The 14,708-nt window shown below is 40.8% G+C and overlaps 1 protein-coding gene across 2 annotated transcripts in view; it reads left to right on the forward strand.

The window, feature by feature from the left end:
* Positions 1 to 14,708, forward strand: part of XPO6 (exportin 6) — a 97,937-nt gene that overhangs the window by 19,921 nt on the left and 63,308 nt on the right. For both annotated transcript variants that reach the window (XM_006035448.2, XM_014525587.2), the window contains exons 2-3: positions 9,277 to 9,367; positions 13,195 to 13,307. In XM_006035448.2, coding sequence (XP_006035510.1) covers positions 9,277 to 9,367; positions 13,195 to 13,307 — 204 coding nt within the window. The remainder of the gene's footprint in view (positions 1 to 9,276; positions 9,368 to 13,194; positions 13,308 to 14,708) is intronic.

The raw sequence follows: 14,708 nt of genomic DNA on the forward strand, positions 1-14,708 counted from the left end.
GAAGGGGGAGGTTAATTAAAAGGACTAAGAGGTAATGACTTAAATGGTTCTAATACTGGCCTGTGTCCTTTACAAATACCTGCCTTTATTTCTCTAAGGCAGTGGTCACCAACCAGTCGATCTTGATCAACTGATCGATTGTGGAGCCTCTAACAGTCAGTCTCAGTCTGTAAGTCTCCAGTCGGGAGCGGCAGGACACATATGGCTGGGCTGAGCCATGTCCCCTGCTGCCTGGGTCAGGCTGGGTGAGTGGGGTCAGACCCTGGGCAGCTTGTCTGGGACACGGGAGGGACAGGGTGGTGGAAGTAGTAGATCCTGGGGTGCCCTTTACTTACAAAAAAGTGATCTTCACCATAAAAAGGTTGGAGACTACTGCTCTAGGGGAGGAATTAGGTGCTGTAGCATCTTGCATTTTTTGTGCTTCACAGCCCTACCTTGCATCATCAAATGGTGCATGTGTGAATGCTGTGCCATAACTGCTTCACAAGTTACTTCTTAAAATTGCTACCATCAACTTATATGTACTGTGCATCTAAAAACAAAACTCTCTTGTGAGAAAGTTTAGATGAATTGATAACAAATCCTGACACTGTTGAAAGTCACCTGAGGAAAGTTTTTTTCAAAAGACTTGCTTGGAATGATGATTATTTTATCTCATTTTAATAATTTCTTTAGTTTATATCTTTTTGTTGCCTTCTGGTTCTGAAGAGTCCTTTTGAAGATTTGCTACAAATTCTTAGTATTAAACTGTTGTAAATAATTAATTTTCATTATATTTGAATAAATTCATACATTGTAATTTTTCCTTTGGCTGCATGTTCTAAATAATGATCTGCAAGATTTAAAAAACCCTTAAGATTTGATAAAGAGAAACAAATGGGGCTGTTAATCTGGTAGTAATTATTCCCTAAACCCCTGAGAGATCTGAGCTGGTCTTCTTTTTTTGTCCACTAGCAAGTGACATTCCAGACCTTGAACACTGACTTAATTTTTTTTCTAAATTTCTATCAATCATATTTCATTGTATTAACTTGTATTGTGACAGTGTCTAGTGGCCTCACTTGACATCAGGGACCGTTATGTCAGATATTTTTCAAACAGAGGACAGAGTTGCTGCCGTGAAGAACTTAAAATCCATTGTAAGCATCATAATGAGAAAGAGGGTAGGCAAGGGAAACTGATAACATATGCTTGTAGCGTGACTTGGAGAAATATGTCTGTATACAGCTTACAAACTCCAGTTTGATTTTTATGAACTATCTGTACCCATATTTTATGTGAGTCTCTTAATCTGTTCAGTTTTATGTTTGGTAAGGTTGTGAGAGTGGAACTAGCATGTCTACCCAAGAAGTCTACCCTGTCTTCTACCCAAGAAGTTTTTTAAGACTAGCAGCACCTGAATAGGTTTTGTTTCTAGAGAACAAAAGAAGTAACAGCATCCTAGATAAAGCCAGTTTTCTCTAGATGCTTTGCAAAGGATTTCGAGGGATATAGCTAGAATTTGAAGGAATAAATTTCCACAGAAAGCAGAGACCAGCTTCTTAGTCCCAGGATTTAAAAACTTGGAGTGACCTGCATTGGAAAAGAGCTTGGGCAGGATAGGATGAAAGTTTCCTTGTAGCAGAGCTTCTTTTTTTACCTGTAGGACTAGCAAGAAGAGGAGGAAACTCCCTACACTGGAGAGGAAGAGACTTTGGTATTCAGAGAAGCTATGTGCAGGAAGTGGCATACTGGATGTCATACTGAACTCTTACTTGAGAAGTCAAGGAAAGCATGTTGGATCCTATTGTGACTTGGGATGCTTAATATACCTAATGCCCAGAGGCCCACTGGATGAGGTCCAGGCACAACAGCCTAGCAAGCGTGTTTACGGGGTCTGTGACACACAAGCTTGGAATATATTGTTTGATAGTTCTGAATAACTTTTAAAATATTGACCATTCTTACTGGCAACTTTTCTTGTCTGCTGGCATTGCAGAAATAGCTGTTGAAGGGGTTTTGGAGAGGGGAGAGGGTAGTGGTTTACCAAACTGTTTTATAGAAAAGCTGTTTTATATACTTGGGGACTGGTTGAAAGAATACTTGAACGCATACATAGCAGAAAAGCAGACGGACAGGCTGTTTCTGTTTGTCTGCAGAAACTGAAGAGGGGAGATACCACAGTGGGCTCCTGGCCCATGACAAAGGCTTAAAAGTCCCTTCATCAGTATTATACTACTCCCCACCAGATGATTGCCTTAAATATTCAGCATGTGTGCAACTTGCGGGATACAGAAGCTATTCTTAAATGTCAGAGGAAACAGTTCTTGTGCTCTCTGAGGTACAGATGAGGTCACAGTTGGTGACTGCAGCTGCAGACAACATTTCATAAAAGCCTTTAGCTTTTAGTGGATTTATCTGTATTTTGTCTTAATAGGGGATGTGCATGTCTGCAAATGTATAACTTAAAGCATCAGGAGAAGCTAGCTCCCTCTTAAATGCTTTGGCATCAGCTTGTAAGCACCATATTTAGAGAATAGTTCTTGATATGATCGATATTCTGTACTGAGCTGTTAATAGCAAACATTAAAAGGTTAACAGCTTGTGTTTGCATGGAAAATCATTAGAGAAAAGCTTTTAAAGATCTTTCTTCCTTTTAGAAAAGTTTAATCTTAAGAGCAAAATTTAAATTATTCAATTAGTCGTATAGGAATTGATGTTTTATGGGGAAAAATTGACAATTCTAATATTTTGATTTAGGCAAGCTTTTTTACTTTCATATTCTAAAAAGGTGATGTTGCACAAAGCAGCAGGAGTAAAAAAAAAAATAAAAAAAAATCCACAACTTTTAAAATGGGACTTCCCAGAAAGATATGAAGTAAGTCCTATCTGAGTTTTGTTTCTGACCTGTTGTTTATTCTCTAGTTGGGGAAATAGAATAAGAAGTATCTGGGAAAGGGGTGTTGTTTGGTTTCTTTCTTTAGAAGTCCCTTTGCCCAAAAATGTATCTTACTGTAACTGCCATACACATTTTAACTGATTCCTAATCCAGAATCAGATGAGTCAGTCCATGCTAAGTAGCTTTTGTTTTAGCCTATAATCGTTTATTTTATGATTAAAACTGTATTGTAGGGCAACATGGAATTTTGCTTTTGCTAGTAAGAAAATACAAGGAACTTGCTCATTATAAGGTACAGTAAATGGTAATTTATAAAAAAAATCCAAAAACCTAAGATAACAGCAGTATTGAAAACGTAATCTTCTTTTGATCTGAGAAATAGAGATTGTTTAACCAGTTACTTAGTGCTGTTTCTTTAAAATATACAGTTCAAAGAATGAGAAGTCTGAAATCAGCCTACAGACTTGGTTTTTATTTGTATGTATCCTGTTCTCTTGCAGACACTTTTATGGCAAGCCAGTATCTTAGAATGCACTTCTAATATGCTGCCAAGCACCTTTTTATTTCTAAGTGATCAAGGGAGCTGTGCTATCATAACTGAAATGGATATTTTCCAGTCACCTTGTACAAGGGTTGAAGGTTTTTGATTAGCAGATCACTAAGAGTAAGTGTCTGCAAACTTTTGGTTTTGAAGAGTCCCACATAAAAATGTCTAAGATCAGTAATTAAACAAATGGATTATAGTTGAGTTGTTGCTTAAATCTGGAGTCTGATTTTACTAACACCTCCAGAAAGAAATAAGGACTATCTTGTGGTGGGCTAGATGTGATCCTTGCCAGGGGACAGGGATCCTGATGGATGAGAACATTCTTATAGATGATGAGGCTTGATGTCCTGGTGGAGCACACCACTGTCCATTACCAGCAGAACTCCAGTCCCTGCATACTTTTGCATCCATTAGCCTTATTTAAGTGGTCAGCTTTGATTTGTGGAGCAAGTCCAGGTGTTTCAGGTAGGGAGGATAGTGTCTTTGATTTTTAAAAAAAGTTTAGTGCTGAATCAGACTGCCTTGTATACATGACCAGATTAACCCTTTAATGGGCCCTAGGCAAACAAACTTGTGGGCCCCTACTTAATACTGTATATTTATATTACTTTTTTTACTCAATAATTATATGTAAAATGAGCACAACTGGGCCTCTTCTTCACTTAGGGCCCTAGGCATGTGCCTAGTTTGCCTATGTGTTAATCCAGCCCTGCTTGTATAGAACTTTTATGATCTTATGATGTGTTGACTCACTCTGGTCACAGTATCTGGAAAGTCTCAATCAGTGAAACTACTGTTAGTTGTGGGATGTCAGCTTCACTGGGTTACACAGTTGCATATTTATCAGTGTAGAAAGATGTCTGCATTGGAAGCACAATTGGTTTGAATTTTTATCCCTTTTTCTGGAGTTGTGTTGGTAGCAGGGAGCAAAGAGTCTTTCCTGAAAGTTCTCACCGGCCCAGCCTTTCAGTTTGAAGTCTGTAAGTGGGTCATTTGTCCAGCTTCCTTACTGAAGCGAGTCAGCTCCATGATCAGGTTTACAGGCTGATTATTTTGCCACAGCAACCTTGTTCCCACAATAAAAGAAAAGCAACAGAACAATCAAGTATGCAAACAGCAAACAAATGAACAAACAGAACCCAAAACCTGTGGTCTTTTCTCAGACCCTGGGAGGAATAACATGAGCTCAGTGCTTCTCCCTAAGTACCACACCACCCCTCCTCTCTTTCTTCTCTGCTCCTGCAGCTTTTAAAGCCTCTTTATGGCTCAGCCTCAATTCCATCATCAGTTACAGCTGCTATCAGCCTTCCAGTCAGGCAGACTGTTAGCTGCTGACTACCTGCAGCTGGATCTCAGAATGAGCACCTCCTTACAAGGTCCTTCTTGTAGAGCTTTTGTACCTTTTGAGTTGAAGATAACGGGAGCACTTTACTGATGGGAAATTTTGCATGCTACTCCCAGGACAGGGCACACTTCCATCCCATGTTCAGTATATGTATAGTCTTGCCAAGCAGAGCCCAGTCTTAAATATTTGCAAGGAATGTCATAATGATGATGGCATCTCATAGTAAGAGGTCTGTTGGTAAGGTCAAGAAAACACTAGTTTATGCAGTCAGTCTCCTTAGGACAGTGCTCCAGATTTCATGTGAAATGACCAGAACAATCAGCAGCTTTCTATACTATGTATAGGTCAAGAATCAGAGTGGTGGACAGAACTACCCCTGGAAGAGACTGCTGGTCGTCTCTGGACAGAGCGAGGGGTTGTTGGTTAAGCTTTGACATTTCCCAGGGTTCACTCTTATTGTTCTTCTTGTCTCTTTGTGAGGTCCTTTCTGAGAGACAGAGAGGCACTGTCATTAATGTGCCATGGTGATGGGCACTTTAGAAATGAATTAACGTTAATACTTTCTTGTTCTGCTGACACCAGCTGTACTCCTTCTCTATCTCCACTTTACCACAATGTCTGAGAAGGGCTCTAAAAGGGAAAAAATATTACTTATTAATCAGATAACTAGAAGATAATGCTGGTTGACATCAGTAAGTGTGCATAACTGTCAGTCCAGGGAGTATTTTGGAAATATTTTGTGGTCTTGCTATGTTCATTTCTTCTCAAAGACCTCAATAATCTGGAGTAACCTTCTTTTACCTAATGCTGATCATGTATGTACATCTTTTTCGATGTCATAGTGATCTAGCTGTGGGAATCTTATTGTTAATACACTCCCTCTGGAACGACCTCGGAGAATCTAAGAATCATGAAGGATACTTCTGCACATCTTTTGAGTGAAGCTGATGGGCCACAGAGTAACTTCTTATTGTTTACTGACTGACAATTTACCTTTGGAGTAAACAGAGGAGGTTCTTTTCTGTCTCTAAAAACAGAACTAGGGTAGGTCAGGAGTGCTCAAGCTTTTGGCCCTACAGGCCAGATGAATGGTATATGGCTAGTCTACAGGCCAGATCAAGCCCTGTTCACTGCAATTGGACTTGGGCTGAATACCATCCCACACGCCAGGATTGGACCCTAGGAGCCTGGCATTTACCCTTCTGGGGGTCTGGCACTGCCTACTCCTAACCCCCCACATCAGGACAGTGCTGAGCCACAGGGCCCCATCACTGCATACTCAGATGGGACCCAGGGGCCCAGTGCTGTCCTCACCCAGCCCTATGCCCTGGGATCAGGTGCTTAATCCAATGTGCAATACCCAGGGCTCCCCATGGATCTGGAAATTTGGGAGCAAGGAAATGGTACCGTCACTCCTTCAGTGGACCTGTGGGGATCCCTGCAGGCCAGGTGACACAGTGCTGCAGGTCAGATCTAGCCTGTGGGTTGAGTACCTCTGCTCTAGGTTCTAGTTATTTCGGGCAATTTCTCCTGTGCCATCTTCATTTGGTAGCAGCTATTGAGTTCTCTGCATCTTGAAATTTGAGGAATACAATATTGTAGGGGTAGTATTTTTGCTATTGCTTCAAATCTAACTTAGTTGAAGCCTAAACAACTTCAGTGTGTACTTTCAAATGCATCTCTTAAGGTTTTTTCCATTGGGTTTTCCTGTCTCTGGCATTTGCAGGAAGAGAAGCTAAATGAGGATGTTGCAGTTCCCAACTTTGAAAAAAGTTTTAAAAGCTTTATCTATGTTCTGGTCCATATCTATTTAATAACTGGCTGTGTGGTCAGGACATACAATAGCAATTTCTATTTTTTTTTCTGTGTATTTTTTCAACTTAGCAATTGAAGGAATTGTTTGTGGTTGGTTGAGTTGGATTAGAAAAAGCAGGTTCCTGAAGAGATTAAGTGACCTGGTTTTCAAAAATTTTAAACACTCAGTGACTCCTGTGAAAGTTGTATGAGGAGCTATCAAGGGCCTGACACTTCAAAAATTGGATCATTTATTAGTTCTATCATTTTGTCTTCTCCTCTCCCCCTTTTGGACTTTAACAGTTCTTTGGATAGGAAAAACCTGGAAGCAGTTTTGAGAAGGGTAGAATTAGGATTGGGTATTTGACCAATCAAATAAAGTTCCGTCAAATGACTGGTCAAAAATTGTATTTAAAAAAACAAAGAAAAAGCATTAGTTCCAAATAATGCACAGGAAAAGCACAAATTTTCATTAAGAAATGTGTCAAAAGCAATATAAAATCATACTTATGTCAAGAAAACTCCAAAAAAAAGTTTTGGTAAAATTGCTATAATCTTTGATTGATCAAAAAATATCTGGTCAAAAAACAGTGCAACTTCTAGTGCTCCTGGATGAATAACTAATATTTTATGTCAATGCATTATCATTTTTGTGAGACCTTCCTTAGTTGCATAAAGAATGGGGTTGAAAGAAAATGTTTTTATTACAGATTAAACTGGCTGCTTCATACTGACGTTACCGAAGTTTGGCAACTTGCTATTCGTTCTTCCCTTTCGGCACCTGAAGCCAATGTTATGATTTAAAGTTTGCCCTTTAGCAGCAAGAATATACACTAAAATGTTAGATTTGTACATTCAGATCTAATTGGGTAGCTAATATTGTAGGAAAGAATTTGAAATGGTATGCACTCCACACTACAGAAAGGAGTGTGTGGATATGTCCTAATGGCTGTATTATAGGTTTGGAAGTGATACTTATGTTGAATTTTTTTAAAAGTCCTCAAAAATCATTATGCATAATACTGCTGTCATCCAGGAAGGGGTGATAAATTGGAAGAAATAGGCAGTAGTTGGGAGGAAAAACGTGAGGACAAACTTTTAGGCATGTGACTACTTGCTAGCAAAGAAGTAGATCTATATGGATTAAAAAAACAATAATAGACTTCTGGCAGTTCTTTAAGACAAAAGATGATCTAGGCCTTTATTGACTGTGGCTTTTTTAAATTCATTTTTAACTTCCATGGGGACATTCTCCAGAACTTCTGTTTTTTAAAAGAAAGAAGAAAAGCATGATGAAAATGGTGCATTCTCCTGCTAAGTAGCAGAAAATGCACCCAATCCTACTGAGCATCCTCTTAGTTACTAGGAGAGCAGAGCTGTACTTATCTTCTCACTCTCTGATGTTAAGATCTTGGTTCTCCTCAGATGTAAAATCGAAGTCCAAGTTAATTGGAGGAAGATAAAAATATCCTTCCTCTATTGGCTCTGCAGCAGAGCTCTGGAAAACCTGGATACCAGGTTTATTGGGATTAGTAGTAGTGGAGCTCATGCTGCTTCTGTGGGTGAGAAGAGCTTCATATTTTCTAAAAAGGCTACCTGTCAGTTCTAGTGTGCTTCATTTTAGATTTTTTCTTTTTATGTCCAAGAGGACTGAGCTGTAGACTCCAGCCTTCCTGTACAAATGCCTCCTTAGTGCAGAGGAAGGTCTGGGCTTCAAATCTCACTGCACTTTATTCCTGAAAGAGCAGTGCATTAGCTCAAAATACTGGAGGAATGACTAATGGCATATCTCTTCCATAACAAATCCATTAATAATAAACAGACTAAAGGTATCCGTTACAGACATTAGATGAGAAAGGCAAGGACAATGCAGCCTTAATAGTTGATCGGGTATCATCCTAGCTGTAGCTCCACAAAATCATTCCATCTCCAAACAATAAAATGAAGGCATTAGTCTGATTTGCCACAAGCGGCAAAAATACTTTGGGAGATATAAAACTGTTACTGTCTTGCAGCTGCTTCTTGCAGATCCTTGCTTTTTAAGGGCTTCTAAACCCCAAGCAACAGCTGATTTATGCTTGCAAAAAATTGAACTATTTTCAAAAGAATTATTAAGCATTTATTTATAACTCTGTCATAGCTCCATACAAAAAATAATTCTTCAAACTACCCTCCCACTCTGAACCAAATGGTGTTGCTGGTTGCTTTACAATGCAGATAGCCACTCAGTGTATTAGAGGGAGGAATAGGTACCAGGATTTTGGGCTCCAGTCTTGTGCTCAACCTGCTATGCCTTGTTGCCTCTGAATTTCTGAGGGTTGTTAATCTTAATCCTCACACAAGACCAAGTTATTTCAAATGGAGGAACTAATTTGTATTGAGTACAAGTGTCTGTAACTGAAAGGGAATGAAACTTGCTTTATAAAGTGTTTGCTCCCATTATTTAAGGAGGCCGAACAAATTAGATTCTAAAATAACATTTGAAGCTTTTTCCTTGTTTTGGGCAAATTCTCTGTGTCTGTATCTGACTTTGTTCTGCGGTGTATGAACTCATGCTGCTCTTGTGTTGTAGTCTGAGTGCATATCCAGTATGCAGTGTATTGACCTCTGAGCCCTTTGTCTTATGTGGAAGTCAGTTTTACTTGCTGCTGAATGAGCCAGAGCTAAAGATGCACTTCCTAATTGTTTTTCCTTTTAAATGTCATTTGTCAGGCATCTGAAGAGGCCTCACTGCGGGCTTTGGAGAGTCTAATGACAGAGTTTTTCCATAACTGCACAACCAACGAACGGAAACGTGAGATAGGTAAGGAACAGTCTTGCTTACTTTCCTGCTCTCTACAGTCATACATTATTGGTTAAACCTAGGACCTCCAAACAGCAAGAACAAATTCCATAGTTCATTTGTTTTATCTGTGTGTAATGCAGGTGTAACCTTTCAGTCCCAGAGAAAAACTAGAACAGCATGCACACTTTGTGTCTCTGGCTTCAAAGATCCTTGTACAAAAAGGGTGTCAAACTTGCTGGGCTCCTCAGGAGCTGTGGACTGAGCCACATCAGGGAGAAGCAGGGGGTAAATGTTGTCATTGCTTACCTTACTGCTGGCTTTACACATCCCTGGTGGGGCTGTATACCCTGGATTTTGGTGGTGAACCTGACTCCTGAATTCCCAGCCCCTCTAGGAGCCCTGTGGGCCTGATGACACTGCTTCACAGGCTATGTGGTTGAAATTCCTAGCCCAGTGTAGCAGATATGAGAATCAACTGGTTTCAAGGCTGGTGGAGAATTGGTTAGTTTTTAAGAAAATTCCCTCTTCCATACCTATGAACTGCTGTACTTTATGGAGAACCACTGTGCCAAGTGTCTAATGCCCCTTGCTTACTTAGTACTAAGAAATAAAAAGGAAAGGATATGGCCATGCAAATCCAAAAGAAGAGCTATTGCTGTACAGTCTGACTCATCTGGAGTATCTTGCTGTATCTGCAGATACAAGCAAACTTCAGTGTTCTGTACTTGTGCGTCTGAGTAAAAAGACCAGTGGAGATCACTTCAAGATATAAATTGGTTCCCAGAATAATGGTTGATAGGCTTGACTAGGCAAAGAACTTGATAGGCTGCCTCTGATTTCTATTCTCTCTCTTTTGTTGTAGTAAGACACTTCTTTAGTATAGAAGGTCAAAGTTTGTTTCTGCAATAAATCCTAAATTATACCCTCCTCCTTAAATGGAAAATTGTCAAGCACTGTGCATTAGGTATGTTGCTAACTTCTATGCCCTGGTGCCACCAGCAGGAAATTTAGGTTGGGGGGGCAACAGGAAGTTAAAATAAAGTCTGACTCTTGGTCCCTTTCTGCTATGATCAGTGCTGGAACTTTAACCTTGAAACCTACCAAGCTGTTTCATAGAATCATAGCAAAGTAAGGCTGAAATGTACCTCAGGTACACTTACTTCAACCACCTGCTCAAGGCAGGATCCTCCCTGCCTAAAACTTCCCAGTCAAGTGTTTGTCTAACATAGGGGTGTTAGACATAGTGTGCTGGTCTTCCAGGTTGCCAAACTTCTTAGAGTCCGGAAGACCCACCTTTCATCCTGGTCCATGTAGCCCAAAATTTAGCAGAGAGGTGAGTGATGGCATTAATCCCCATGGTTCTCAAAACCACTGTGTTGGCAGAATTGGCATTTGGAAGGGCAGGGGTAATGCTGCCACTGCTTGCTTCAGTGCTGAAGTCCCTGGTATGAGATCTCTGTTGGGGGTTCAGTTCTATGGCAGAGGGGTAAGCAGCAGTAGTGTTAACTCTTTGGGTGGAGGCTTTGCCAACAGTTGCCCTGGCAGTCACAGAGGTTAATGCCACCATTGCTTGCCCTGCTGCTGAATTACTATGCAAGATTACCATTGGGGGTGTGGGTTTGTGGTGACAGGGTGAGCAGTGGCAGTATTAAAACCCACAGCTGTCAGAGGCACTGTTAGTGGGGCCAGCATCCAGTGGGTTAATGTTACTCAGCCTGGCACCACTGATAGGGGCATCTGGCCTATGAGAACTCCTATGGTCTGCATCCAGGCAGTAGGACCCAATGAGCTTGACACCCTTAACTTAACCTCTTTTAAAAACTTCCAAGGATGGAGATTCCAGTTTCTCTGGGCAGCCTCTTCCAATGCTTGACCACACTATTGTGAGAGAGTTCTTCCTAACTCAGGGATGGGCAATTATTTTGGGTGGAGGGCCACTTACTGAGTTTTGACAAGCCATCAAGGACCACATGATAGGCAGCCAGGGGCAGATAAATATTAATTTTCTAAATTTTTTAGAGATCCCGTGAGCTGGATAGAATGGCCTGGCAGGCCGCATCCAGCCCCCGAGCCGCATTTTGCTTACCCCTCTCCTAACTACTAATCAAAATTTCCCCTGCTGCATTTTGAAACCATTGCTCTAGTCCTGTCCCTTGTGTCCTTTGAGAACAATCTTTAAGAGACTTCAGCAATATAGACAGAGTTCCGTTTAAAGCTTGCTATGCTTAAAAGCATATTTTCAGTTTGTCTTGCATCTCAAAGGTCACTGTGTTATTGAATGGCAGCCTTTTCACCAGCCCTTCCCACCCCTACCAATCATATCCATAGTCCTTACAGTGTATGTTGCTGTAGAAGACATGTTGGAGGAAAAGAAATAACTGGAACTGATATGGGTTTAGTACTTGTAGAACACAAGTGCATATATATAGCATTTGGTACAAAAAGGGCTGCTCGGATACGGCCATCCCTTAAACAGTATCTCTGCTATCTTAGCATTTATAGGGAAACACTTTTAATAAACTTGATCACAGCAATCAATATCCAGGCATATATACTTCTAAAAATAGACAACATTAAAACAAGCACCATTACAGTGTTTGTCCTCAGTCCCTCCTGTGAACTTCATGATGAACCAGTGTCCTAGCTTCTGTTCTTGCTTCAATTTAGAGTAGCAGGACTAGTAGTGTTGCCTATTTTTGTTTTATTTTCATGTGTTTAAAAAGTGCTCAGACTTGTTAGTTTGGCAGCCAAATTTGACAGAGCATGTACTTTTAAGATGTAGAGGCTGTAAGACGAGATAGGAGTGCTGTGAGGGATTGGGAAGCAAATTAGGACTGACTGGGCAAGAAGGCATGGAGCTTAATAGGGAGGAGAGAGGACTGACGGGCAGGCTAGAGCAGTGATTCTCAGTTAGTGTGCTGCAGCACCCTGGAGTGCCTTGAGATCCTTTCAAGGGTGCTGCGGGGTGCCATGCAATGCTAACACTGTTAAGTATGCAGATCTGATTCACAAGATAAAACCAGAGATTCCAAATAGGAATCCATAGTGTTAAAAACATTCTGACCTGCTGTGCTGTGGTCTTTCTGATTTCTTTGCAGCAGAAGAATTGCTTCATAGTTTTTTGGCACTCCAAAAAAAAAAAAAAGGGGGGGGGGGGGGGGGTAGGGGAATAAAAATTTAAGACCTGATGTTTTCTGAGGCATCTTGAGTCTAATGTAAGGGGTACCTTGAGTCTAAAAAGGTTGAGAACTTTTGGGCTAGGGGATGGCACAATTGTCTCCAGAATTTGCATCTAAACCAAGATTTTCAAATTTTATTTTCTTTGCTATTGACAACAAAAAAACTTGTAAAAACCACTAGTGAAGTAGACCATCCCTTTTTAGTGCTGGTCCACAGGGAGGATAAGAACATGGTAAGTGACAGCAGTAGTAGGTAAAGTGGCAGAAGTCTGTACTGTGGTTCAAAAGGCTGCAGCCTGTGTGGGTGTCACTCAGTTTTATTCTGTTTGACCTTAATGTTCAGTGTATTTTTCTGTGCATCTTGGTTTACCCAAGTAAGCTGACTTAAAAGTCTTGTGCATTATGCTATAGAGCATCAGTATTAAAATTGTGCATGTTTCAATATTAATTACCTTACATTGCAGGCTGTAGAGGGTAGGTTTTGCAGTTGCTTTTGAAATAACTTGGTTGTTTGAACATTATTAAGCTGTGCTACTTTAACTCAGATTTGATAATGAATGTTTTAATTTCTATTCACATTTCTAATGCCATGGAAATATTATGGTGGGTGGTATACCATGCTGCTGTGCTGTGTAATGCACATGTTTTTTGCTGATATTTTTCCAGAGGAGCTTCTGAATAACTTTGCCCAGCAGATAGGAGCCTGGAGGTTCTGCCTTTATTTCCTGTCAAGCACAAGAAATGACTATGTCATGATGTACAGTTTGACTGTGTTTGAGGTAAGTTGGAAAATTAAGGTAACTTTTCTGGAACCTTATTCCTGCCTGGCTAGTGGATTTTTCTGTGTTAACTCTTGTTTAATGCAATTTTTAAAGGTTTAATTTTAACTATAAAGGTTGTAAGGCTAAAGTGCATCATGGACATGGCTTCTGTAGTGCTCTCATGAAGGGATATTTTTAAACATTAGTTTTAGAAAAGAACAAAGAATCCTCACATACAAAGAGTTGAAGGAATTGCTAATTGCTTACAAGGTATGAAAGGATTGCCTGAACTTCTATGGAAGCATTAATGCAATGGATCTATTAAATGTAATAGGTAGCATGCTTTGCAGCAGTACATTTACAGTACCTTTGCTATACATCTGTTTCACTCTTAGCTGTGTTTATCACCTGGAAGCTGCTACTCATTTCAGAGTTGCACTTCTCGCTGTTGGGAATTTTAGATGCAGCTGAGAGCAAGGAAAAGCTGCTTCTCAGTTGGTAAATAGAGAGTGCCCTTCTGGCCTCTACTCTGCCATAGGTGGCATGTGCATAACAATGGCTTGCAACTTCGCTGTAAATAAAAAGAAATTTCCTGATAATTCTACATGGTGGTGTGTTTGTTTTTTTTAAACTAAGATTCATGGTAGAAAGAGGGTGGTGGAGGAACAAAATATTTTGTGGTGTTGTTCTCCCGCCCTGGCGGGGGGTCGGGCTAGAAGATCTATTAGGTCCCTTCCGACCCTGAAACTATGAAACTATGAAAGATTCATTTTTGTGCTTCTCCCAGATGTTACCAAAAGATGTCAAGTTGTAGGCAAGGCATGCTAAGAAAACCAGAGAGGTAGTAGCTACACCCTGACTTGATATTTACTGAGGTTACATTTCTGTCAATAATCTGGATGACTCTACAGATTAGCATGATTAGCACACCTGATTAGCACACTAGTTTCTGTAATGGCATGCAAGGCAGCAATGTGGCTACCATCACATTTGGCCTCCCCTGACTACAGGGCTAAATATGAAGCAAATTGGCTTATAAACATGATTTAGTGCTGACTCCTTGATCAACAAACTCATCCAGGGCTGTCTTGTGTACGTATAATACTTATATCAGTGTAGTGTCCTGAGTACCTCAAGTGTGTGTGTGTGTGTTTTAAAAAAAAGGTGGGGGGGGGCTGTGTCCGTCCATAATGCTCTTGGGGGGTCGTGGCTCCCAGCAGGGCATGGCTTCAGCCAGTGTTGCGTTAAGAATGACAGGTGGGTTGTGGCTCCAGCAGAGCGGGCCAGGCGAGCATGGAATGTGAGGGGGGGAGGGTGGCGTGGGGCCAGATGCAGAGTGGGGAAAGGGGGGTGTGGTATGGGGCCAGATGCAAGGGGGGGGGCGGGTGCCACAGGGCCGGATGTGGGGCCGGGGGAGTG

The sequence above is a fragment of the Alligator sinensis genome, unplaced genomic scaffold (genome assembly GCF_000455745.1).
Source record: "Alligator sinensis unplaced genomic scaffold, ASM45574v1 scaffold449_1, whole genome shotgun sequence".
NCBI classification, from domain to species: domain Eukaryota; kingdom Metazoa; phylum Chordata; order Crocodylia; family Alligatoridae; genus Alligator; species Alligator sinensis.